Raw genomic sequence first — 27,345 nt, forward strand, 5'->3', positions numbered from 1 at the left:
GGTTCAAACCAATCTTGTGGTTCAGCATATTGACCCACAGCACCACACACTAGGACTCCATATTCCTGCATGTTGTTAGGTGCCATTGAGTCGATACCAACTCATAGCAACCTTATGCACAACATAACAAAACACTGCCCGATCCTGGGCCCACCTCATAATTGTTGCCATGCTTGAGCCCATTGATGCTGTCACTTTGCCAATCCATCTCACTGAGGGTCTTCCTCTTTTTCTCTGACCCTCTACCTTACCAAACATAATAGCCTTCTCCAGCAACTGGTCCCTCCTGACAATATGTCTGAAGTATGAGAGATGAAGTTTGGCTATCCTGGCCTCCAAGGAACACTCTGGCTGCACTTCTTCCTCCTGCATAGGTGATGCTTATTCTAATACTTTAAAAAATGTTTTAGCTCATTTTAGGCAGAAATATTTAAAATACATAGCATCGAGTGTGCTGTTTCCTTACACAAAGCCCGACTGTTAACAAAGACTTTCTGGACTCATGGTCATCACTATAGATGGCTTCTTTCACACTAAGTCAGTTAGGAACTATTAATGTGGTAGGACCAGATAGTCCCAAATTATTTTGAGGCTCTGTCTGCTTTTATATTTTTCTTATTGTGGTAATTTTGTGCACCAAAACAGACTAGCATTAACCAGGAACCTTGGACAAGTTATTATTTATCCTTCTAAACCTTTGTTTACTTCTTCTATAAATGGATATAACTGGGAGTTGAGAAGATTAAATGAGATCATTTGTATATAAGATTAGCATAATTCTTAACCGTGGTAGAATACCCAGTACGTTTTAGCTCTTGTTATTACTTCGCAACAAACAACAACAATTACTTCACCACTGAGAATAAAGTGCTAGCCTTTAGTGAGAATAAGATTCTGGGCATTTTCTTACTGCCATCAATAGGCTTCTCAACTTTTACTTTTTATTTGCCAATTTACCATGAGTTGACAATCTAGATAGCCAAGCTTTTAGCATGGAAACAGAAATTAAAATGATAAGGCTCTGAGGTGGGGAACAAGTTGGGGGAGAAAGTACAAGCACTTTGGAATCTTATGGTAGGTTGTTTTTGTTGTTGTTAAGTGCCATAGAGTTGGTTCTGACCCATAGCGAACCTGTATCAGGTTTCCGAGGAGTAGCTGGTGAACTTGAACCACCGACCTTGCAGTTCAAACCGACTATGCAGTCCAGCATATTAACCCGCAGCACCACACCAGGGACTCCCATGGTATTTCAGGCAATAAGAAGTTGAAGAATGAAGAGTTTTTATTAGGAAGGAAGTGAGAGTGTCAAGCAGTGGGTGCTTCCCAACGTCAGCACCCTTCTTTCTAGAAGAACACATCTCACAGCCATGCTGCCTTTTCTCTCCTGCACCATTTGGAGTGATGTTGTTATGTAGTCAATTCCAACTCATAGCAGATCCTACGGGATACAGTATGACTGCCTCATAGCGTTTTCCAGGCTGTAATCTTTATGGGAACCGATTGCCAGGTTTTCCCCACTGCAGAGCAGCTGGTAGGTTCGAACTGCTGATCTCTTGGTTAGCAGCTGAGCACTTAGTGGTTGCACCACCATACCTCAAGCAGTTGTTGTTGTTGTTATTAGGTACCATCAAGTCGGTACCAACTCATAGTGACCTTATGCACAGCAGAACGAAACACTGCCCGATCCTTGGCCAACATCACAACTGTTGCCACGCTTGAGCCCACTGACGCTGCCACTTTGCCAATCCATCTTGCTGGGGGTGTCTTCCTCTTTTGCTCTGACCCTCCACCTTACCAAACAGCAGTGTAACTAGGCTATTACAACAAAGCAAAGCCACAACATAAACAATGGAAACTTGAGGGGACCCAGAGTTTCTGTTATTGATGGTGGAATCATTTGGGAAAGGATAGTGGTAGTGATTGTACAACATGACCATCCTCAGTGTCACTGAATTACAGGTGACAATTGTATAATTGGCAAAGGTTTTGTAATAGAAAATGTTATCACAACTTGTAAAAAAGCTTAATAAGTCACAGTTGTTAAGAACATGCACTTTGATGCCAGAGAGACGTAGGTTCCAAATTCTGGTTTAATAGCTAGGTGATCTGGGCAAGTTACTTCTCTGTGCATTAAGTGAGCTGACACTGTGCCTGGCATCATTATCATTCTAAGCAGGCTCATTTGCTGCACAGGGCACCCAGAGCCTCCTAGAGAGGACCCAATCTGGGAGGCAAGCAGAGGAAGTGATCACAGCAGGAAGAAGAAAAAGCAAGGTGCTGTCAGAAGCAAAAGGTTTGTGGTTTGGTTTTTTGTTTTGTTTTTTTTAAAAATTAGGTTTTTTTTTTTGTTTTTTTTTAACTCTTTATTATGAATTGGGTGAAGCTTTACAGAGCAGATCAGTTTTTCCTTTAATTCGTACACATTTTGTTTTGTGTCACTGATCGCAGTTCCCACAATGTAACATCACTTATCCTACTTCTTCTGCCCTGTGTTTCCTGTTTCCATTCCTCCTTCTTTCCCAACCCTTTGAACTTTGTGTTTGGTTAATGCTGCTCTTTTGACCTCAAATGGTTGATTATTCTAAGATGTGTGTCTCTCCATAGTATTGTTGTTCTCTTTATAAATCCATCTATTATTTGGCTGAAAATTGAGGCATGGAGTGAATTTATTTTCAGACCTGAAGGGTGACTAAAAGCCATATTCTCGGGGATTCCACTGGTTTCTGTCTGACCAAAGGCTTTGTTTTGATTTTAAGTTTTGTTTTACACTTTTCTCCCACTCCATACATGACCTAATGCGATCCCTTTCAGACTGGTTGGTAGTGGCAGCCAGGCACCGTCTAGCTCTGGTCTTAGAGTTGTGGAGACTGATGTTCTTATGATTCATTAATCCATTAGACTGTTTCTAAGAAGCACGTGTTTTGACACTAGACTTTGCTCTTACTCATTAACTATATATCTCTTATGTTTTATGGTTGCTTTTATCCACATAGGTCTGGACTCTACAACTAGACAGTAAGTTTCTCAAGACGGAATCAGGCCAACAACTAGCCATAAACTATCCAATAACTCACTATAAACACAGAGCACAGCACTGAGACGCAAATGTATCAGACACTCCCAATATTCTTTTTTAAGCCACTTAAATTGATTAAGGCTGGGAATGGAATTCTTGATCTGAAAAGCAAAGTATAAGATATTTTGGGCTGGCAGCCCTCTGAGAACTTGGAAGTTTATGGTTGCTGTAATTAAGCCTGCAGCAACAGCCAGAGTGGTAAATGTGTGGAAGGTTAGTGAAGGAGGAAGCCCTCAGGGGTGTCTGCCCTCCTCCACAGAGTTCTGCTTTCTGTGGTAGCAAGGAGTGCAGACTTCAGTGTCAGGGACTGGCCTCGTTGTTCATGAGTGTTTGGTTCACAAGGAGGGGAGATCCAGCGGCGACAGGATAGCAAAAGAATACACAGATAGACAAACAGAGGGAGACAAGGAGGCACCCCGAAACCAGGATAGTTGCATTACTGGTGTCTGGCAGCTCTGGCGTGGTGAACATATTAGCCATAAGGGCAGTAAGGTCCTGTATGGTAAACATCTTAGCTGTGCCTGTAAAGCACGCCTTGCTAGCTGTAGTGTACTCTTTCACTGCCTGCCTGTAATGCACACCTGGGCCAGCCTGCATCTCCATTTTATTTAGGGGAGGAACTTCACACCAAGCTGGGAGGGACTAAGACAAGGTACAGCTAACATCAGTAATTTTCCAGACATTCAGACATCCAGAACTATACATCAAGCTTCACTGGTTCAAATCCCAGGCCCGCAACTTGGTTTCTCAGACTCAATTAACATATCTATAACCCCTAAGTTCAGTTGGGGGAAGGTAAAAGGGAAGGACAAAAGGCTTGGGTGGAGTCCCACTGTTTTGGCTTCCTGAGCCAGGTTTGCAGGAAGACAGGAGAAGCCCAGGTGAATGGGCTGCACCTGGAAAAGGATTAGGGAGGATACTTTTTTGTCTATAGAACAAAGAACCGGGAAGTAGCTAAGCTATTTTCAGTTAATCCTTTGGAGAAAGGCTTGACTTTGAAGCCTTTACAGTTTCGGCTTTAGAAAAATATTACATTTATCTGTGGATACTAAGGGCTCATGTTTGGAATTAATAAAACATAACTGAACACTAATATGAAAAACAATTTGCTATGACTGCCCGGTGGCCAGAATCTTTTCCTCAGAGCCTGTGGCCTGCATTGTCTGCAACACTCGGGCCCAGTGGGCCTCGAACTTCTGACCAGCTTTACACGGTCTGCAACACTTCAGCATGGGGAATACAGATTCCCACTGCAGCCACACTTATCTTCTTGGGGTATCCTGAGAAGTCTACTTTTTCTCCTACTTCACCCTCTGTATTTACCTAAGTAAAGCCAATTGTCCTCCCTGGTTTGGACTCATCCATACATGACCTGGCCACCTTGTTCTCTTTCTCTGTACCACTGGGCAGCGTCCACCCCTTAAGTACATGGAATTTACTCCCTATGTCATCATTTCTCTTTCCATCTAATCTGCTTGTCTCTCTTAATTACATTCTGTGCTCCTGGAGGATAAGAACTATATCTTATTTTTTATATTTCCCCTAGTAGCCAGCACAGGTCCTGGCACAGTGCACATCCTTGTTACTGTCAGGAAGAGTGGCTACTTCTATAGAATATCAGCTTTCTTTCATGCCCACTTGCCTACAGAGGTGACTCCTCCAATCTGTGCTGTCAGGCCTTGTTGTTGTTGTTGTTAGATGCTGTTGAGGCAGTTCCAACTCATAGTGACCCTATACAGAACAGGACAAAACACTGCCTGGTCCTGTGCCAACTTCACAGTCATTGCTACACTTGAGCCCATTGCTGCTGTCACTATTCCAATCCATCTTGTTGGGGGTCTTTTTTTTGCTAACTCTCCACTTTACCAAGCATGATGTTCTTCTCGAGGAGTTGGTCCCTCATAATGATCTGTCCAAAGCATGAGAGATGAAGTCTGGCCATTCTGGCTTCTGAGGAACATTCTGGTTGTACTTCTTCCAACACACATTTGTTTGTTCTTCTGGCAGTCTATGGAACTTTTAATATTCTCCTCCAACATCATAACTCAAATGCATCCATTCTTTTACGATCTTCCTTATTCATTGCCAACTTTCACATGCATATAAGGCTATTGAAAATACTATGGTGTGGGTCAAGCCTTAAAGATCTACAAATGACATATACTAAGGCTAAACACATGCACAGCTTCTTCAGCAGGCTTTGGTAAGATTTAGGGTTCAATGAGGAACCTATGGATGGAATAGGCCTCAAACACAAACGTTTCCCACTTAATCTGGTTGTTTAAAAATCATTAGTATGCAGCTGTGTCAGTGGTATGGAACAATATCAATAAAAAAAAATGGAGGTAAATGTGCAAAATGAAGGGATCAAATATTTAATGAACACTTACTATATGCTAAGCAGTTTACATATATTATTGTACTTAATTTGTGCACAACTCTTTAAGGTTAATTTTATCCCAGAAGTGAGTCACTGTGTGTATGCCTAAGATGTAGTACAGTATCTGGTACATAGTGGGGGCCCAGTAAATATTGAATTAAGTTAACTTTCATAAAAACTAAGAATGCATAGCTAGTATCGAGAGGAAATGTGCAAATTCTTACCTCTGTAGGATCAAATATAATTGCCGGAACGGTTAGGTTGTTCATTTTTGCAGCCTTTATAATGATATCTTCAGCTTCTTTAAATCTTCTCTGGGATATCAGCCACCGGGGAGATTCAGGAATAAACCTAGAATAAATTTTTTGTAGTCCATAATTTTTCACAGTAGCAAGGTTTGATTCTATGAATTATAGGTTGTTCCCAAAATAATTTTAATTTTGTAAAATTCTAGTTTGTAGGGTTAAAAAATTTTGTTTTTTAAGAAAATGGGGGTGGGGGTGGGAGAAGTCCTCAAAAATAAGTGCCAGCCCCTTCAAGTTTCAAAGTCCTGCCCATGATAGGCCATAAGGGAAGACATTAACTATGGGCTTTTTAAACCAGGGCAGCTGGAAAAGGCCACCAGAAACTTAATAACCTTGTGGCTCATAAAAGAAATGCAGCCTACAAAATTGTAAATCCTTCCCAGGGAAGAAACTGCATTTTCAGAATGTCCAAGCCCCCATAAACCAAACAAACCCACCTCCACGAAGTTGATTCTGACCAAGTTGATTCTACTCTATGGACTGAGTAGAACTGCTCCCAAGGCTTTCCAAGGTTGCACATAGTTACCAGGGCAGACAACCTCATTTTTCTCCAATGGAGTGGAAAGTGTGTTTGAACCACTGACCTTGTGGTTAGCAACCCAATTGTTAACCTACAGTACTACCAGGGATCCTCAGAATGTCCAATCTAAGAGAATTCCTGAGACCCCAGCTGGTGATGTTTGCTAGTTTATTGGGTAAAGACTGGTCAGGGCATCTGTGTTCCTCAAGCTTAGCCGTAGGCAGAGGAGAAGGTGGGCTCCCTGGTGTCCTCATCCCTGGTGTCCTCCTGTGGGCATCCTCACAGCTTTCTATTGATTCCCGCGTCAGTGAGCACCCAGTCCCTTTTTTGAGAGACAAGCCAAGGTTGTTTTTTTCTTTTTACTATTTTTAAACTTATTTTTTTGTTATAACAATTATCCCACTGATGTGCCAACACAGCTGTAAATATTAACTTATATTCTTTGCTAATTTTTATTTCTCCAAATCTTAGCCGTTCTCTTGCCAGCTATTGTTTTCCTTACCTATTTGGCAGCATTTAGTTATCCTAGAAAATAAATTACATGTAACAGAACCAGGGGACTCCTGTAATTAATAGGCCTACTCAAAATCTCACTAGGAATGAGCTCAGAGTCAATCATGATATATCAAACGGCCAACCCTGAACTCCCGTTCACAGCTTACTATAGCACATGGGTTGAAAAATTAGTCTAGTTTACATTTGTTTGGAATACACTCTTAGTTGGCCCTTGTAGGAACTGTGATGATGTTAGATCACTAACATTCAGTAGCAATTAGAGCTGAACTGTCTGATACCTCATTTAACTTTCTGCAGTATTCTAACTTTGCAGAAAAAGAATATTACCGTCCAACACAGTAGCCACTAGCCATATGTGTCTACTTAGCACTTCATATTTGGCTATGGCTGTTACTGAGAAAATAAATGGATTTTAAAATTTATTGAATGCAGTTAACTTTAAATAGAAATATATGGCCAGTGGCTACTGTGGTGGCTACTGTGGTGGTGGTGGTGGTTATGTGCTGTGGAGTCAGTTCTGACTCATAGCAACCCTGTATTGGGTTTCCGAGGCTGTACATCTTTATGGGAGCAGAAAGTCTCATCTTTCTCCTGTGGAATGGCTGGTAATTTTGAACTGCTGACTGTGAGATTAGCAGCCCAGCATGTAACCAGTACGCTAGCAGAGCTCCCAGTGTCTACTGTACTAGTGCAGAATAACTATGAAGCTATTGTACCATTCATGGACATTCTACTTCTGGGCAGTATCTTTCCCCAGTCACTTTATGCTTAGAAATAGTCTATCTTTCTGCAGGCCCGTCATTGACCTTGGATACTCTATGAAACATGTTTGTTGAGTCAACTAGAAAATGTACCACTTCCCCATGGTGCATTTATGGCTTCCTTCCCTACCCCTACCTCTACCCTCTACACATACCCCATTTATACCTGTGGTCACTTACTGCAAGCCTTTTAAAAAGAACTTAGAGCATAAAAAATTCCCACTTTACCTGTAGTGACTCTGAGTAGTTTCTCTTCCCTTTTCCAGCCCTCTGTATGCAGAGCTACCCAGATCTCTACTTTTGAACTGTCATGATTTGAGGGTGCACAAAGTCCCAAGTCTAGCTGAACATTTCATATGTTAATGGAGTGGCAAATGAGGCCACAGACTATAGCTGTTCTGTTGTTGTTAAATACTGTAAGTTGGTTCCGATTCGTAGCGACCCAGTAGAGTTTCTGCTGTAGATTTATTCAAATTATAAACAGGGCTGGGGTATTACTGAAAAGCTGCTTAGCAAGCAGCAGAGAGGACAGCAACTCTAAGCATTCCCCATGACATCCCAGCCCACCTGGACTGATGAGCACTGCTTCAGGAAGGTGCCTTCACAGGTGAGATGCTTAGAAGAAAGTGATTTTGTTTTGTAGAAGAAAATGGTAAGACTGTCTTTGTAAGACTGTTGCTATTTAAACTACCAACAGAGGGCAGCCTAGAACAAGCAGTCACCGTGTAAGTGCTGGCCCTGGACTACCCTCTGTTGGTGCAACCCTGTGTCTGGAGCAGTTCTCTAGAACAAGAGGAAGAGAACTCTCCTTTGAGCAAGAGTGAGTCACTGCCTTGTAGGATGAACCTTTTGTGCTGGAAATATCAGTGTTTTCTTGCTGAGGTATTTGGCCCTGTGACAAAGATCCAAACCCTACATATAAAAATTCCTGCCAATCGATTAATGATGGTCAGTGAGTGCACTTCTATATTTACTCCATCCATCTATCTACCTATCAATCGATTGATTGATTGATTGATGGTAATAGGTTGGTGTGTTGTTAAATACCTGGCTTATAATATGGTTAGTTATGTTATTATTGTTGTTAAGTTGCTCCTGACTCATAGTGACCCTGTATAGGGTTTCTTAAGGGATTTGAATCACCAACCTTATGTTTCAGTGCTTATCTTACAGCGCCACACCAGGAATCCAAGGCTGGTTATAGTACATTTAAAAAATACCGGCCTCTTAGGCCAAAATGACGACTAGAGAACATAAGTGATTAAAATTGTTCATCTGAAATGTAGAAAACAACCTTTGAATAACTTTGTCTTGTATCTTGAGAGAACCTCTGGCTACTATCTTTTACAGTAAATTTCACTATCAAGGGGGCTGTGGGGAGAAGGAAAGAGGTTGGGATGATTGTGATGATGGTTCTTATTCCAGTAAATTTTTCCGCTCTCATAAATCTAGGATGTTTTCTTTGGAGGCAGAGCTGTAAAGGTTATTTGAGCATTTAGCACAGGCTTGAGACTGGGATCCACGAGAAACTTCTAAATCAGAACAATATCTAACCTTTAACACAATCTCTCTCAAAATCCAGGGAAGCAGGAAAAAGTAATGTGCTCTCCTTATTCCATCCGTGTGCACCCCATGCCAGGAATTTACACTGGTAAACCACAACTGTCTTAGAATCTTTGAGGTCATTTAAAAAAAAAACAAAAAACAAACAGTAGTTTGAAGTGGGCCAACCTGAGCCATGGCCCAATGAGGCCAAGTTGGGCTACTTGTCAAATTCTACCAGTAATAAAAATAATAAACCAGACTCACCAAAGGAAGAATTCCCTTTTCTCTTTCTTACATAAAAAAAACAACAACAAAGAAATGGGAAATCTCAAAAAAGGGTAGTATGGCTAGGACTGTATTCCATTATTCTTAATCTGTTCTCTTACCTGAGATGTCTCAGATAATCTTATTAGATAAGACTGGGGCCAGGATCTCCAAACCTTAATGCTATTCCCATAACTAACATGCCAGAACTGAGTTGGGCATTGTAGGGGAAGAGAACATTTCTCTAAGAACTCGTTAAACAAAAATTTCTCTCTGGCTCTTCAAGACAAAGCAGATAAACAGACAGACACACCTGAGATGCTAATCATCTGTCATGTGATTGGGAAATTTGAGGAGAGTATGTTGGTTGAATCCATCAGGAGAAAAAGAATATTCTAGAGAGAAAAAAAGTGTCCAAAATAACAAGCTCCAACAATACCATCTCCAGAAATAACAACCACAAAAATTAGCAACAAAAAGAGCAGGGGAGAGTCGAGGAGGGAGTTGGAGGATAACAGAGAATCGAATCCCAGTGTACAGGCCCTCCCGTAATGAGGCAAAAATTCTTGGCTTCAAGGACCTCAGCAAGTCCCAGTGGAGATCAGAAGCCCATGCTCCCGGCTCCAGGTGTGCTGGCCCACACTAGAGGGCCTGTCTGGAATCGAGTCGCACTCACCACCACAGCGGGACGCACAGCACCCCCGGCACCGTCAGCGCCAGCAGCAGCATCCGCCAGTCTCTGATGAAGTAAGCAAACAGTGGCAGCAACATATAGCCAACTGCAAAAAATGTGCACACTCCTAACGTAGAGAATATAATACGAACTGATTTGCCAAGAATTTCTGTTCCTGTTCAAAACAAGGGAGGAGTATTAGCATTTTAACTCACTTTAATATTTGCTTTTTTACATTATTACCTGACAGACTTAGGAAAAGGAAGAGACATTTGCCTAGTGACTCAGAACAGGAGTGGTTAGGGGAAGGAAGGTGAGAAGTGATTCAAGACTTAGCACCTTATAAAAAGAAGAGTTTTTAATGAGATTCTAGAGGCGTCATAGATTCATTTTTAAGAGGACATCCCATGGCATAGAAATATCCTGCCCAATACCAAGATGTATCTCTTTTGAGAATGCCACTTCTCCAAAATCAGAGCCTAGCCTGAGGCACAGAGAGAGTGGTAGAGGAGACAAGCAGTGGCTCTTGTGAGGGAGGCAGGGACTACGTGGGGCCACGGTGCATTTAGCTTTCCCCACAATTCACATCTGTAAATAAACAGACATTGGCTCATTGGGAAATAGTAGAGCTCATGTTTTCTGAGACATTGTTATGATACATTTACCCACCCTTGAGCCCTGAAGAATGATAAATAGGATCCAGCTGGCTCTGGGGGTGCACAGAGCAGGCTCCTAGCACCTGAAATTGAATCCCTTGCAGCCACACTATGCCTGGAGACCAGCCCCCAGGCAGACTCCATGCAGACCAAGGAAAGAAAAGAAGGAACTGCTCTAGTCCCAGGAGGCAGCAGCCCCGGAGCTGGCTGTAAGCCTGCACACCTGGATATTCCTCAGCTCTTTCCCAGAACACCACAGAATCATTCATTAATGTCAGGCACAGTTTGGGGAAGGAAATGTAAGTAAGTCTAGATTTCCTGCTTTGCTCAGCTAGCTTCACAGTAGCGCTAGGTACCAGTTCTTCCAGTGAGGTGGCCTGTCCCTTGGAGCTCTTGGCTTAAGATGGGAAAGACCAAGAACAAGCTCCTTCTTTTGTCACAGAACTTCAGAACCTCCCTGAAGGGTCCATTCTTGGTCCTATGTCCCAGGGGCCAAGATCTAGCATTGGTGATGGTTCTACCTTTTGTGAGGGATTTGCCCACCATTTCAGAGAAGTGGGTAACTCAGAAAATACAAAACAGAGAATTCAAAGGTCATTCAGGCTTGGCTTGCCAGAGAGATTTGGGTTGATCTTATTTATAGGCTCTGAGCATGCTGGTGTCCTGGACCCAGGCAGAGTCTAAGACTTAATTCCAGAGAAGCATCAAAATTATGATTTCAGCTGGTTTCCCATTCTACCTCCTACCTATTTCCATGCCCACCCCACTTCTCCCTCACTCATTCTCAGAGCCCCGTATCTCGGTGATTTTTTTCTTGAGAAACCCTTTCTGGAAACCAGACTGGCAGACTCAGAACTATGTGCCTCCTGTATCCCATATCACCCGGAGGCTTATCTAGGGTATGGCAGGAACGGCATGAGCCCTAGGTGCCACTTGAGGGACGGTGTCAATGAACAGGTTCTAGTCACAGTTTCCATCCACAGCAGTGAGAAATCATTCATTAATTTAAAACAAATTGCCATGGTCACTATTTCTGTAGATTCGCCTCTGTGTATGATGTATAATAGCCCTAACACCCAGGGACTTTCTCAGTCTATGAACTCATTTCTAAGAACAGGGCTTGGATTTTTTAAGAAAGATCTTAAGTATAATTTCCAGATGTAGCCCATTGGTAAGCACTTGGCTGCTAACTGAAAGGTCGGTGGCTCAAACCCACTAGTTTTACGTTCTTCCATGAAGATGACAATCTTAAAAACTATGGGACAATTCTACTCTGACCTATAGATTCTAGACTGCAACAGGTTTCGGATTTTTTTTTTTTTTTAAGATTCTTACCTTGTTAATGACCTGCCTACTACTCCATTCCATATACTCCCTCACCATGCCCTGGTTTCTAAACCCTTTGACAGTGGTTACCATGAAATAGGAATGAATAGGGGGTGCTTTGTTACCCGGGAGAGAATCCGAAGTAAAGCAGCAGAGGGTTTGATTGTGAAATCAAGTGGGCCCTTGTGGACCTTGAGGAGCTTTTAGAATTATGGCACTCAGAGAGGTCCCTTATGCCTCCTTGATAAGAGAAGACAGAGAAGTTACACAACGGAGTTCCTAGGAAACTCCCTGATTCAGATCAGAACAGAGTTATAAATTTGCAGAGTATCTATGGGGGATAAAAGCTTTATGAAGCTTTCTCTCTGCTTTCCTGGGAAACAGCATGGATAGGTATGAACTGAAATAATTCCTTGTTAGCACTGCTTCCTGCACTCTGACCTTTAGAAAACTCCCTTACCTTAAGCATCACCATCATCTTCTTCACAGCTAGTATATTTTTCAGTAGGCTCTTTTAAGCCAGGTTCTGAGCTGTTTCATACGTTATGTCTTGGAATCTTCACAACAATTATGTAATAAATTTGATTATTCCTCTTTTATACCTAATCAGTGAAGATTTTAGAAGAAATCGCCTAAGACTACATATGTGTAATAAGTGGTGTAGTCAGGACTCAAGCCTGATCTGTTTGGACCTCTAGGTATTAATTAGGTAGCTTTCATAAGGCAAAAACCACTGGAGGCAAAGTCTGAAATGCCCTATAAGGCAATCCTTAGACTAAGATCTAATGGAGACATGTATAAGAAATGGGCAGACACCTTTCAAAAGTGAAGATTTGGGTTTTTTCCTTCCTAGACTGGTCCTTGAACCAACTGGAGGCCAACAAGCCCCCTCTGAGGAACAGTAGGGAAGGAGTCCCGATTCCTGTCAATGCCATAAATCCTCTGTACTCAACTGGCAGTGAGACAGATGCCAGTGGTGACACCTGGCTCTGCTGCCTGGGCCCCCTCTTCTAGCCTCTTAGACTTTGCTCTTAGGGCAAAGGTCAGTTGGTCTCAGTCTGATTGGATCTGAGTGTCCTCTGAGACTGTAACTCTGATGTCCAAGCCAAAGGAACATGACCTAAGCCATCTAAGCCTAAAGCTTCTCTAGAAGTGTTCGTTCACTGACTCTCACTTCCACTTGAGTCTGAGCTCTCTTTCCCAGAGGTCAGGCTCACCTCCACGGGAGACCAGTGCCTTCTTTGGTAGTCAGTCCAAGAAGTGGTTGGGCCCATTCCACATGGGGATAGGAGCCACTCCAGCATGAATGATCTCTGCTTAAAAGTAAGTCTATGTGGTGAAGAGACCAGGATATGGGTTGGGACCCAGGAAGCTCTAGCACAAATGCCTTCCATCAGGCAAGCAGAGCCAACCTGGACTTCTTGATTGGTGACTTGCTACTAGAGTCACTCTGAGGACATTTAATCTTTCCTGTTTTGTTTCTTTAAAAAAGTTTTTTTGTAATTTGGGTGAAGGTTTACAGGAACACATTGATGTTGTTTTCCATTCAACAGTTCAAACACTTTTTATTTTGTGACATTGACTGCAAACCCCATAATATAAAGTAGTCTTCCCACTTCTTCCTGTGTTTACTGTTCCCATTAGTCCTTCTTACCTATGCCCTCATGGCTTCTGAGCTTTATCTCTGTGCAAGTGCTGCCCTTTTGATCTTGTGTGGTTGACTGTTCAAAGGTGTGCATATACCCCTGATACGCACAGGTATGGGTGATTGTTCTAAGGAGTATATCCCTCCCTGATGGTACTGTTCACTTGTGTGGTTGATTGTTCTAAGGAACGCGTACCTCCCTGGTGCTATTATTGAGCATTTGGCTGAAAGTTGAGCCAAGGGGTTTAGTCTTGTTTTGTAAGCCAGTGTTTTCATCTGCAAAATGAGTCCTACTTCATGGAGTTACTATGGTGAGGACTGAGATAACGTATGTAAACTGTGATAACATATGTAATTGACTACAATAAAAATTATGCCAGTGTTAAAGCAAAATAGGAGCACTAATGACACAGTGGGTTAACCCACCAGCTGCTCCAAGGAGAAAGATGAGGCAGTCTGCTTCTGTAAAACTCTACAGCCTGACAAACCTAGAGAGCAGTTTGACTCTGTCCTATAGGATTGCTATGAGTTGGAATTGGGTTTTTGGGTTTTGATAAAGTCAAATAGCTTTCTTGATAGATAAGTCATGCCTTGCAAAAGAACAAAAATATAAGGCTAATTGCTGTGGATGACAGGCTGGCATTTCACAAAAGATTAAATATTTAATTACAATATGACTTAGCAGTTCTACTCCTAGGTACGTACATAGAGAACTAAAAATGTATGTCCACACCAAAACTTGTACAGGAATGTTCAGAGCAGCATTATTTGACAAAAGGCACTGCAAAAACTAGAAACCACCCAGATGTTCATCAACTGATGAATGGATGAACAGAGTGTGGTATATCCACACAACAGAATATTATTCATCAATAAATGAAATAATGATTCATGCTGTAACATGGCTAAATCTTAAAAATGTGTGGTACGTCACATATGATATGATTTCACTTGTAGGGAATGTTTGGAATAGTGGTTGTCAAAGCAAGGGAGAGAGGGAAATGGGGCACAACTGCTAATAGGTACAGGTTTCTTTTTTGAGGGACTGAAAACATTGGAATTAGATAGAGTTGATGATTTAACAGCTTTATAAAGTACACTAAAAACAATTGAATTGTATAGTTTAAAAGGGTGAATTATATCTCAAAAAAAATGTTAAACAATGTGGCTGATAAAGGCTGCATAACTGATGTAATTAGGTGTTACATCATAACTTTAGCCAAAGTTATGAAGGAAGATGCAATCAATTACATATCAAAAAGAGGAAATAAAGCTTTAAATAGTTCATAATGTTGAAACAAATGTTTCATGGGGGTTAATGGTAGGAATACTTGGAGAATACTGAATTAATTAATCAATCAAAATAGGAGGCAGTTAACTGTTGGTGCAGAATCATTTCAAGCAGCTAGTTCCAGGGATCAAAGAGGAGGCCACTAGCCTTTTACAGGACAGGCAGAGGGCATGATTTCTGAGAACTAATGGGAGATTGTGAAGTGGAGCAGGAATGTCGGTCAGGTCAGTGTCCTTGGTCCTGAATGACCATTTCCTCCCACTCAGCATCAGTCTGGCTTGAGATCAGGCCTGGTCACCACTGCAGGTGTCTTCACTCTGCTTCTCTGGGGAGCACTGGTACTTCCTCCCCTTTTCTAGTCTCATATGAATCTGGCAGGCTGTATTCACTTTTCAAAAACAGAGCAAGGACAGACCCCATTTCTACATTGCTTTGAGAGGAGTAACTCAACTTCTCGAATTAATTTGAAGACTCATAAAAGGAGATTGTCATTGCAGAAGGAAAAAAGTGAAAAGTCAGATACAATGAATGCAATGATATGTTATTAAAAAAAACCATAATAACATAAAAAGTAAGATGATTTAATTTTAATGTTGAAAATTAAATATTTCCTAAAAATTACATCTTAAAAATATCAGAGTATTACTAGTATTATTAAATAACATTTATCATTTGCATTTTATTATGGATTTACTTCCTGTTTTATAATATATTTTTACACTTTATTATTTGAAATAAATTCCTTTTTTTTTTAAAGTGAAAGGCCAGACAGAACTTAGTCCAGACCCCAAGCTTCGTTTCATCTTGGTCAAATGAAAAACCAGAATTAGGTTATTTCCACCCTGATACGCCAGGGAGCGCTGTTGCACTGTGGGGAAGCTAGCGGCCACCTTGCTCCAGTACCTTGGGTCCTCTCCCCAGACACTGACAAGAAGTCCAGCTGCCCACAGGGGGCATGCTGGTTCTCAGGGACACTCTGATGTCCAAAATTTGAGACCTTAAAACCCAACACAAAGAGTTTCATACCAGGACACAAAGGTCAGCAATTTCTGTAGCATACCTTGGAGTAAAACTCTACAGTCAGGTCATAGGAAGCACTTGGGGCATGCACTCTAGCAGCAGGCCTGGATCCAGGCTGACAGGGAGTGGTTGTACCACTGCTTGCTGGCTTGGCACACATGACTGCTCTGAACTGATCTGATGTCACTTTCCACTGAGCCCTCTGACCCTTCTCAGCCACGCATGTGAACCAATAACCAAACAAGGAGCAGGCAGGGTGTGAATGGACAGTGTTGAAGCCAGCTGGGTAGGCCTTTCCTGCAGATGGCCTGGGGTGGGCTCTCCCTGCCTCATTCAACCACACAGGGGAGGCTCCATGACCCCCATATGTACCCTGTACCACCAGAAAGGCAGGTCTCTAGGCTGGCCACTCAGAAGAACCTGGAGGGTGCCATTGCTTCCTGTCCCAGTAACAGGGCTTCTCTGGGTTCAGCATGACTCCCTACCCTTTCATTGTAGATGATCCTTTAGGTCCTCCTACCATATGGCTCTGCTGGCTTCAGATAGCATCTTCTGTTTTGAGGAGAAATTTCTGTTTTTGAGGAGCCACATATTCTGTTTTTCAGAAATATGGGGTTCACAACAAGGAAGATGAATTCTGTGAGACTAGAACATAAGAAAAATAGGTTTTGCTGTGCCCAAGAGTCAATTGTTATTACTAAGTGCCGTCAAGTCAGTTCCAACTCACAGAAATCCTGTTTAGAGTTTCCAAAGAGTGGCTGGTTTGAGCCGACTCATAGGGACCCTGTATGGAGTTTCTGAGGCTATACATCTTTGCAGAAGCAGAAAGCCTCATCTTTATCTCACAGAGCAGCTGGTGGGCTCAAACCGTTGACCATGTGGTTTGCAGTTTAGTGCTTACTGTACAGAGTCACTGCATTTCCCACTATCAGTCATCTGGAGATTGCAATTTCTGCCCTAAGTTCCTTCAGCCTTCAATTTCCAGTACCACTGGCCTGCAGTTCTTTGTGCCCCTACACTAACAAACTTCTGCAGGGAGGAGAGATTCCCCCTTCGGCTGGGACCCATGAAAGACTGTGCTATCTGCTGAGACCATGTGGCTTCAACAGGCTCTTCTACCATCCTTCCCTCTCCCCTCCGCAGACACTGAGGCCAGACCCATGACAAAGGGCTCTTCACAAATGATTAAAGGAGTGGAATTTGAACAGTTCCATGGTGGCAATCTGAAGGAAGGTGTATCCATCTTCAGCTAAGAGAACACAGAATCTCTAAAGCCATCTAGACTTTCATAAGCATCTAGAGTCAAGGAACTAGATGCAAACTTTTGAGACTAGAAAAACCTATAGATTTTCACTAATGGGGTTCTATTAATGATTACATTGTAACAATAGGCATAAACTAGGACAATTCTGAGCCAATTAGGATGTGTCACCACCCTAGAGTTTATGGAATTGGTGTCTCTTGTCCCAGAGGCAACCCCTACACCCCATCAGTTGGGGGGGGGGCAAACACTCTCACTTCTGGGGGCTCAGAGCATGTTAATGACCCTGATCAACCTGTCTGGGAAAGCTGGTGAAGGCCCTGGGAGTCTCATCATGACCTTGCAGCTTATAAGTTCCCCTTATTGCAGTCTGATATTCTAGAAGCAAGGCTGCTTGCTGCTAGGAGACCAGACTAATATCAGTGCAGTGAGACTTGTCCTGCACATAGCCGATATGCTCGGGAGTGGTCTCTAACTCAGGGTGAGACCAAATCTATCCGATGATGGTGGGCTGACACTGAATCCCTCCTAAGCACGTTCCTCCACAGCCTGGGTCCCAGCCACACCAGCTACTCTAAGTTCCTTCATAAGCCACACACAGTTGTAGGAACACCATTCTGCCCTGCCTCACTAAGTAGAAGAATCCTTGAGTTTTCACAGCTCCAATCAAAGACATGACTAGGTCTCCCTCCCACAAGATTCCCCAAGTCCTGTGCTCCTGAGGATGATGTGTCTCAGTTATTTTGTGGCTAGTTTCTACTAACTTTTACTCATGGCAGGGCCCAGCATATCAAATATCAGACTTTCTGTGAGTACCTGCCTTGTCTTCATCAAAGAACCTATCACTACAAACTCCTTCCCAACACACACGTGAGGCTGGTCAAGTTTGGGAGCACAGTGCCTGGGTTGAACTCCTTCCTTCTGTGCTCTCTTTAGTGGTTGCTCTTCCCTGGCCTTTCAGAGAGTTGGAGGGAGGATCTGTGTGTGTAAGAAGCCATCCCTACCTAGTATGAAGGCCACCACATAGTTGGAGATCTGACCCATGCCCACGATGAGAAATAATACAGTGAACATCTCCCAGTTGATGGAGAAAATCTGTAGGAAGCTGAAGCCAGTCTGCACAGCCATGGTTGTGAAGAGGATGCTCTTTCGTCCAAACCTATAAAACACAACAAAACACAAAACATGACAGGTGCAGGCTACAGCAACACTGTAGCTCAGGGTTGCAAGCTTTTAGTCGGGTACTCTGCTTGCTGTTGTTAAGTGCCGTCAAGTCGGTTCCGACTCAGAGCGACACTGTATAGGGTTTCCCGGGCTCATGGGTTTGAACCACGGACCTTGTGATCCACAGTCCAATGATTATTGTACAGAGCTACCACACTCCCATTCATTACTCTGGAGTTGCTTTAAGGATTAATTTAGCATTCCAAGCAGAATGGAGCATGGATGTGAGTAGAATAGCTCCCCACTCCATTTTCCAAATTCAGTTTTCAGGGGTTGGGTGCATTGGACTCTGTAGCTGGGGGAAGGATGGTCGCTTCTCCTAGCACTGTCATTTAGCAGCCTCTCTTCCCTGGCCTATCAAAAGCTTGACAGGAGGATCCCTGTGTGTCAGAAGCCATTCCTACCTAATATTGGTGGGCCGGACATCCAAGGAGCCAGTGGAGCCCTTCTCCTGGGGCAGTGGTGCTGTCTTCTCCTGAGTCAGCTCTGTGGTCCCCGTGTCCAGCCAGGGACCTGAGCCAGAGCAACAGTATTCACTGTCTGACCCTGACTCTGGTTGGTGGGCTCCTTGTGGACAGATCACATGTCACACACACACACACACAGAGTTGGGGGTGTGCATGAGCCAGGTATTGAATGAGCAGATGTTCGAGGGGAGGTCTGTGGTTAGATTTTCTGAGCAGAGTGCTGCAGAGAATCCTTGCTATCCTTGGTATGCTCACACTCAGAGTTGGTGGGGGTGGGAGGGTAGGGTGGGCAGGGGAGTGAGGAGGCAAATGGCAGCAGCATGCTTTTTGATGGTTTGGAGGCATAAAGACTCTACCTTCCAGTGGGGACACTTCCCTTCCACCACCCCTGGCCAAAAGCCTAGGAGAACTGAACAAAAGTAGGCCCAGGCCAGGTGGGCAAGAATCATTCTGGCACCTTCCATCACTGATCCTGTGGCCCTTTTCCCTAGGTGGAAATGCCTTGAATTTAGCCCAACCCTAAAACAGGCAAAGAATCAACAAGGGGCTCAGTCCCACCACACCCCACACCCCCCAGTCACTTTACCTGTCTGACAACTGCCCAGAAACGAAGGAGCCCAAGAGCACGCCTACGAAGAACAGGGAGGTGGTGAGAGGCGTTTTCCAGTCATCCTCACATACCAGGTTCCACTGCCAAGGAAGACAATGTGAAGCTGTGAGCCCAACCCTCTGGTCCCAGCACAGATTCCAGGGACTGTTAGCATGGCTGGCAGGCAGCCTCTTTCTACTGAGGCAAGTAACTACTGCCCTTCCTGAGACTCAACTTCCGTTTCTAAAAATGGAAGGTGTTGCCTCTTGGTCTGTTTACATCACAAAGCAAGAAGCGCAGTGACTGTGACTGACGTCCCACAGTATGAGTGAAGCAGTATGAGGTAAGGACGTGACATTAGTGCTTCAAAAGTCATCCCAGCATGGAGGAAGGGTGTTTGAGAAGCCCAGGGGGCAGGGCAGAAGGCCTGGTCACTTAGTCCAGGGGTAAATGTTTCCATTACCTTATTGAAAAGGGCAAGTGTCCCAGGGTTCTGAGGTTATAATTTCTGAGTAGACTCTCCATAGAACCCTGTGTTCCCTGGTCCACAGGCTGAATCTGGGGTGCCTGACTTTCCCTCTTGCACCCTCCATCCTACCCAGCCTTCCCAGAGAGTGTCCCTCCCATTCCCCAGGGCCCAAAGGCAGTTGAAGCCCTAACAAGTCCCTGCTGGTAGATGCATAAATTATGGTTTCAACCAGTTTCAGTTAGCAGTTCCGGATTTAAGTTAATTCATAGGAAGTTGCAAAGATTTAAGAGTGTATTAAGGAAACTTTCATTTATGTAAAAAAAAAACAACAACAAGCAGGTGCTTATTTAAGGGTAGGGTAGTTGCTTCTGTGGAAAGATGATCTAGTCTAGAGGAAAGACATATAGCTTTGGTGATAACTTACCCAGCCTTTACAAAGCAATTCAGTTCCTAATCCTCACATCCTGAACATGTCATAGATTGAAAATTAACTCACATATTTATATCACACCTTATTCTGCAGCAGAGAAAGACTTTTATAAAGATGCACACAAAGACAAGGTGTAAAACAAAAAGCTGAGGGAATTTGGATGAACAGAAAGTAAAGAGAGATAAAAAACCAAACCAGGGGTGAGGGTGACCCCAGAACTGCCTGCCTAAGGACCTGCCTGCTGGTCCGAGAGGCCTCTCCACATTTGGCTCTGAGCATCCCAGCATTCCACTCTCAGCATGATCACGATCATATTGAACACAATATGTTGAATTGTGTTCAACAAAATATGTACTGAAATCCCAGTCCCTATACCTGCAAACATCCACCAGTTCTTTTTGGTACAGTGACTCTGCATATTCCTTCCATCTTCTTCTCTTTTTAAAAAAATGTTTAATTGTGAATTATGTGATAGTTTACATGGGAGAACATAAGTTTTACATTCATCCTATTATATATAATTTCATTGCCATGGTTACAGTCCCCTCCATGCATCATCAACCAACCAACGGGTATACCCTGCAAGACTGCACCAACACCCCCCCAGTCGTCAGCACACTGCCCCTCTCCCTATCTGGGTCTAGAGTTCCCAGCTGCTCCATCTATCCATGTCATTGTCTCTGCCTCCATCTCAGGCATCACTGCTTCTCTGGGTAGGGTCCCGCTCTCCTCTCTTCTCCCTTGATGGTCCCAGGGACCTCCACTCCTAGATTGCAAAGTTCATCACTCCCCTCCTTGCTACAGAATGTCTACCTTTACATTTCCAATCTTCACAATCCATCCTGATAACAATTATTCACTATTGTATCACAAGAGACCTATTTGCATTTCATTTCATCAGCCCCGCCTAGACGGATTGGTTACTACTCAGTGGTGATTCTACCTTCCTCCAGGCCCTCTGGATCTAGGTTCCCTCTTGAAAGCTTGTAATCCAATCATTTTTTGCCTTTGTAGCCCTCCCACTTTGGGTAGCCAATGTCCAAGTTGCCCATCCCTGTCTACTCTGTGTACTTTCATCTTCTTTTGATGCTTTTTGTATCATTCAATATTTTTCCCAAAGAATCCTTCAGTATTGCAACCCAAGGCTGGAAATTTTTCTTCAGTTCTTTCAGCTTGAGAAATGCTAAGCGTGTTTTTCCCTTTTGGTTTTCTAAGTACAGATTTTTGCACATTTCATTATAATACTTGACTTTGTCTTTTTGAGCTGCTCTTTGAAATTTTCTGTTCAGCTCTATGAAGAAAAATCTGGCATCAGGATTGGAGGTAGACTCATTTAAAACCTGCTAAATGCAGATGATACAACTTCGCTTGCTGAAAATGAGAGGAATTAAAATGCTTGCTGATGAAGATCAAAGACCACAGCCTTTGGTATGGATTGCATCTCAACGTAAAGAAAACAAAAATCCTTATCACTGGACCAATAAATAACATGAAGATAAATGGAGAAAAGATTGAAGTTGTCAAAGACTTCATTTTGCTTGGATCAACACTCATGGAAGCAGAGTCAAGAAATCAAACAACTTATTGCATTAGGCAAATCTGCGGCACAAGATCTCTTTAAAGTACTGAAGAACAAAGATGTCAGTTTGAGAACAAAGGTGCACATGACTCAAGCCATGGTATTTTCAATAACCTCATATGCATGCAAAAGTTGGACAGTAAATAAGGAAGATATTAGAAGAACTGATGCATTTGAGTTATGTTGTTGGAAAAGAATATTCAAAGTACCATGGACTGCCAAAAGAACAAATTGATCTGTGTTGGAAGAAGTACAACCAGAGTGCTCTTTGGGAACCAGGATGGCGAGACTTTGTTTCTCATACTTTGAACATATTGTCAGGAGGGACCAGTCTCTGGGGAAGAATATCATTGCTTGGTAAAGTGGAAGATCAATGAAAAAGAGAAAGACCCCCAATAAGATGGATTGGCACAGTGCCAACAGCAATAGGTTCAAGCTTAATGATTGTAAGGATGGTGCATGTCTTAGGCTGGGTTTTCTAGAGAAGCAAAATGAGTGACACGTATATATGTATATATATAAAGAGAAGTTTATTATCAAGGAAATGGCTTATAATTTTAGAGACCTAGGTCTCCAGCGGAAGAGAGAGCCAGAGTCCCTCCCATATGTCCATTATATTGGGAGCAGGCCAAACCCCCAAAGAAGCATCCCTTTAACCGACTGACTGCTCATAGTCACTCATCAGAGTTAACTATGTCTGTATTAGGTTTCATCACCATGGGAATAAACTCATACCAACTTTTAAACTTTTGGAAATCCTGACCTAGTCAAGTTGACACAAAACCCTAACTATTACAGTCAACCCTTGTCAACTTGAAACCTATAAAATATATGCATAATCTCTAAAAGGAAATTGTAAAGCCACACTTGCGCTTAACATAACAAAAACACGTACAACTAAAAATGCACTGGCCCCATTTTCACCGTAAATGTCACAAATCAACAAAGCAGAAGTATTTGATGCACACACGCAAAACAAAACAAAACAAAATATATATATTCATTTAAATGTCCAAAGGGCACATTCTGTAAGCCAGTCTCCTGCCCATAGGCATACAGCCTAGCTCAGTCCATGGGCCTAGAATCCAAAGCTGCTCTGTCTTTCCATGCCACTGTCTTTGCTGCTGTCTCTGCTGTCGCCACTTTTTCAGGCAGGGATTCCATGCTCCACTCATGCTCTTCCTTCTTGTTGATTCCAGGACCTTCTGTCCCTGAACTGAGAGATTAACTACTCCCTCCTTTTGTTTACACATCTTCTACAATTATAGTTTTGACAATCACAATCATACGAACAATTACTCACAATTGAAATCACAAAATCCTATCAGCATCATCTCCCACCCCCTTTCACAAGACTCATCTGGAAAAGAGGAAAACTATTCAGTGGGGATTCTCCTTTGTCTCATTGTTCTAAAACTAAGCATATCCACGGAAAGCTTGTAAGCCAGCCACTTCATGCCTTTATTGTTGTTGTTGTTAAGTGCCATCATCTTGGTCCCAAAACTTAACAATCTTGTTAAGGAGCAGCAGGTTTGAACTGTAGACCTTATGCTTTTCGAAACAACCCCTCCCCACCGCCATTTTTGATAGCCAGTGTATGAGTTGCCAATCCCTATCAATCCAGTACACTGAGGAGACAAGCATGTTGCTTGATTCTGTTTGGAATTTTTGAGCACCTGAATCCATAAGCAAAAGTCCAGTTCATCAAATTGTAGCAATTGATCACTTGCTCAGAGTATCAAACATTTTTATCTTCATCTGGTCAAGTTTTGGTCAGTTCAGCCCTAGCCATCCAAGCTAGGTCAAATGGGTACCAGCTGCAACTTTGGGAGTTCACACACACACACCTCTCTACACTTCAAATCAGCTAGCCCTTTACCCTCAGCTCTAGCCCTCATGTGTTAGGTTAGCGCCTGTGGGCTCAGGATCACTCTAAACTTCAGACTAGCTGATCTTCCCTCTCTTCTCTCAAGGTCAATATGTCCAATAGAATATGTCCAAACTCAGCTGCATTTCCCCTATTTCCACTCATACATAGACCCAGGTTGTCACCAGCAAGCATACAGCTTACAAAGTACCCTTTAACTTTCAGTCCTAGAAAGCTGTTTTCTCTGATGGGCCAACTTCCTTGCCTTGATGCCTCTAAAATTCAAAAAACGCCAAACTGTCAGCTTTTTTTCTCAGCTTGAATCTCCTGTTCTCCCAGTAGCTCTGGACTTTTCAAATGCAAATGTCCCAACTCTGAAGGTTCTGAGTGGGGCACAGGATTCTACTTAAAGTCCCATCCTGTATAAAGACTTAAAGCAAAAAGCCTATTTTTTCCAGGTAAATTCTCACCCTCCTTTTAGCAAATACAATCAATTTAGGCTGAAGGCAGGCTTACAAGCAGTCTGTAATCATCAAACCCAATATTCATTTCTATCACACACATATGTCTGTTTTATAATAATAGGCAGGAGAAACCAATATCCAAAAGGCAGTCAAACACAAACCTTTTAAAAACACTCAACTTCAATCTTTTGTTCTCCATTGAACTAACCTCATTCAGATTTATATGACCTTGGACCTCTGATAGGGTTCTTTAAGATCATCCAACCTTTATAACCAGCCTGACGTTGGCTCCAGGTAATTACAGGAGATACCACTCTCCCCTCTTTAAGTGTTTTATCCCATGCCCCTTTGTTCTTTCTCTTATAAAACCTCATTATTTCTAAGTCTATAGTCATTGCAATGGGTTCTTAATCTAATCATTTCTAAGTTATAGAAAGAACAGAATGGACATACACACTCATATATATACATACAGGGAGAAGAGGAAACCAGAATACCATGTCAGTTGCATCTCCAAGGACTGCTGGCAGATATTTGACATTGAAATCACCAGAAGGACCTCCCCTCAGAACTACACCCTGAATTCAGACTTCTAGCTTCCTGAAATGTGAGAAAATAAATCTGAAGTCATCCACTTGTGGTATTTGTGTTATGCAACATGAGGTAAGACAGTGCCCCAAAGTGGTAAACACAGTTTTTCTGAGTACTGTGAGTATCGTGTCTTTCCTATATCCTTCTACAAAGGGGTTACTCTGTGATGTTGAGGGTAATGTCCTTGAGAACACCCCTGCACTAGTCACAATAGCCAGATTCAGGAGGCTGCCTTTCACAGTGCCCACAATGCTGACCACAGGTGGCACACCCAAACACAGCTCTGTATACTTCTTCCCATCCAGCCTTCTCAGAAGTGGGTCCCTATGATCTCTGCTGGTGGATCTATAAAAGAGGGCTTCAGCTAGAGTTTCAGTTCCCAACTTCTGATTTATGACAATTCAGCAAATCTCAAGTGAGCTTTGGACAGAGTTCTTTACGCATCAGGCACATTCCAAAGATAAATCTGAGGAGGTGCCCAGAACCCAGAGTAGGATTGCCTCACCTAGAGTCGTTGAATGGGCTTTCAAAGAAAGGGGCACAAGCCCTCCAAAATTGTAAGACCAGATTCATGTGCTCAGATCAGAAGGGGTAGGCAGAACATAGACCTAAATTAATAGCTACCCACCTCCAAAACTTTCTGTTTAAAGCTGCAGAAAAGAGGTTGAGCTCTTCCTCTGATACCCAAAGAGATGGATGTTCAAAGTCTTGAAGTCTTATTACGTATAGTGAGACTCATTTTGCAAATGAGTAAACTGAGTCTCCAAAACTGGTATCTGACTCAAATCATAGCAATTAAATGGGCATGTTTTAGGAATCCAACCTCCTATCCATGTCTTGCTTTGGACATCAATTCCAAAAAGCAGAACAAATTGAGCTTATTAAATACCATCGCCTCTGCTTCTTCTCCACATTTTAACCACCTCATATTTATATAAAAGCTGGATAACTGGTAAGGGAAACCGAAGCACTGTTGAAGCATTTGAATTATGGTGTTGGTGAAGTAAACTGAATATACTATAGATTGAAGAACAAACAAATGGATTTTGAAAAAATACAGCCAGAATGCTCCTTAGAAGCAAGGATGGTGAGGCTTTGTCTCATGTACCTTGGACATGTTATCAGGAGGGACCAGTCCCTGGAGTAGATCATGCTTAGTAAAGTAGAGGGTGAGTGAAAAAGAGGAAGACCCACAACAAGATGGACGCACACAGTGGCTACAACAATGGGCTCAAATAGAGCAAAGATTGTGAGAAAATGGCTCAGGGCCAGGCAGCGTTTGGTTCTGTTGTGTATACAGTCACTGTGAGTCAGAAGTGACTCATGGCACCTAACAACTGCCACCACCTCTTCAAAAAAAGTGAAACCAGAGGCAACTACCCCAGATCACCGTGAGTTAGAGCTAACTGGATGGCAGCAGGCACTGGAGGGATGAGAAGACCTCCACTGCAGCCTTGGTCCTAAAAAGCAAACCAAATCCACCGCTATTTAGTTGATTCCAACTCATAGCAACCCACAGAACAGAGGAGACCTGCTTTCTAGGATTACCATGGTTGTAAATCTTTAAGGAAGCAGCTTGCCTCATTTTTCTCCCATAGAGCAGCTGGTAAGTTCAAACCACCAACCTTTTGGTTAGTAGCCCAGTGCTTAGTCTACTGCACAATAAGGGCTCCTTAGACAAAGCCAAGAAAATTTCATTTGGTAGAGGCATTAACATCTCCAACAATCATTATCATTCCATCTGCAGTAGAGTAGAAATGCGCATCCAAAGATCATGTGCCCTCCTTTGTGGTTTTTGCGTTATGGGAGATAGATAGGATTTGTTGTTGTTGTTGTTATGTGCCGTGAAGTCGGTTCTGACTCATAGTGACCCTGTATAGGGTTTCCGAGGCTGTAAATTTTTATGGGAGCAGAAAGCCTCATCTTTCTCCCGCGGAACAGTTGGTAGTTTCGAACTGCTGACCTTGTGGTTCACAACCCAATTTGTACTGACTACGCTACCAGAGCTCCTTAGATAGGATTTAGAGTGGCAGAAAAAGAAGAGGAGGCTGCCAGATATGGAACCAGGTACTATGTGAGCAAAAGTAGTGGGCAGGACTGACTACCTCATTTGTGAACCTAGTGCAAAATGAAAATGCAGCAGGATTCTTGTTCAAAACTTACTTACAATTCTAAAATCTCAGTTGTTGTTGTTATTGTTAGGTACCATCAAGTCGGTACCAACTCATAGCAACCTGATTTATGCACAGCAGAATGAAACACTGACCAATCCTGGGACAACCTCACTACTGTTGCCACACTTGAGTCCATCGATGCTGTCACTTGGCCAATCCATCTCATTAGGGGTCTTCCTCTTTTTCTCTGACCCTCCACCTTACCAAACATGATATCCTTCTCCAGCAACTGGTCCCTCCTGACAATATGTC

General features: G+C 42.8%; 1 protein-coding gene across 2 annotated transcripts in view; it reads right to left on the reverse strand.

The window, feature by feature from the left end:
- SLC22A4 (solute carrier family 22 (organic cation/zwitterion transporter), member 4) overlaps positions 1-27,345 on the reverse strand; it is a 67,828-nt gene that overhangs the window by 22,571 nt on the left and 17,912 nt on the right. For both annotated transcript variants that reach the window (XM_006872924.1, XM_006872925.1), the window contains exons 2-5: positions 19,517-19,620; positions 18,244-18,398; positions 10,044-10,215; positions 5,681-5,807 (exon numbers count right to left, since the gene is read on the reverse strand). In XM_006872924.1, coding sequence (XP_006872986.1) covers positions 5,681-5,807; positions 10,044-10,215; positions 18,244-18,398; positions 19,517-19,620 — 558 coding nt within the window. The remainder of the gene's footprint in view (positions 1-5,680; positions 5,808-10,043; positions 10,216-18,243; positions 18,399-19,516; positions 19,621-27,345) is intronic.

Source organism: Chrysochloris asiatica, unplaced genomic scaffold (genome assembly GCF_000296735.1).
Source record: "Chrysochloris asiatica unplaced genomic scaffold, ChrAsi1.0 scaffold00215, whole genome shotgun sequence".
Taxonomy (NCBI): domain Eukaryota; kingdom Metazoa; phylum Chordata; class Mammalia; order Afrosoricida; family Chrysochloridae; genus Chrysochloris; species Chrysochloris asiatica.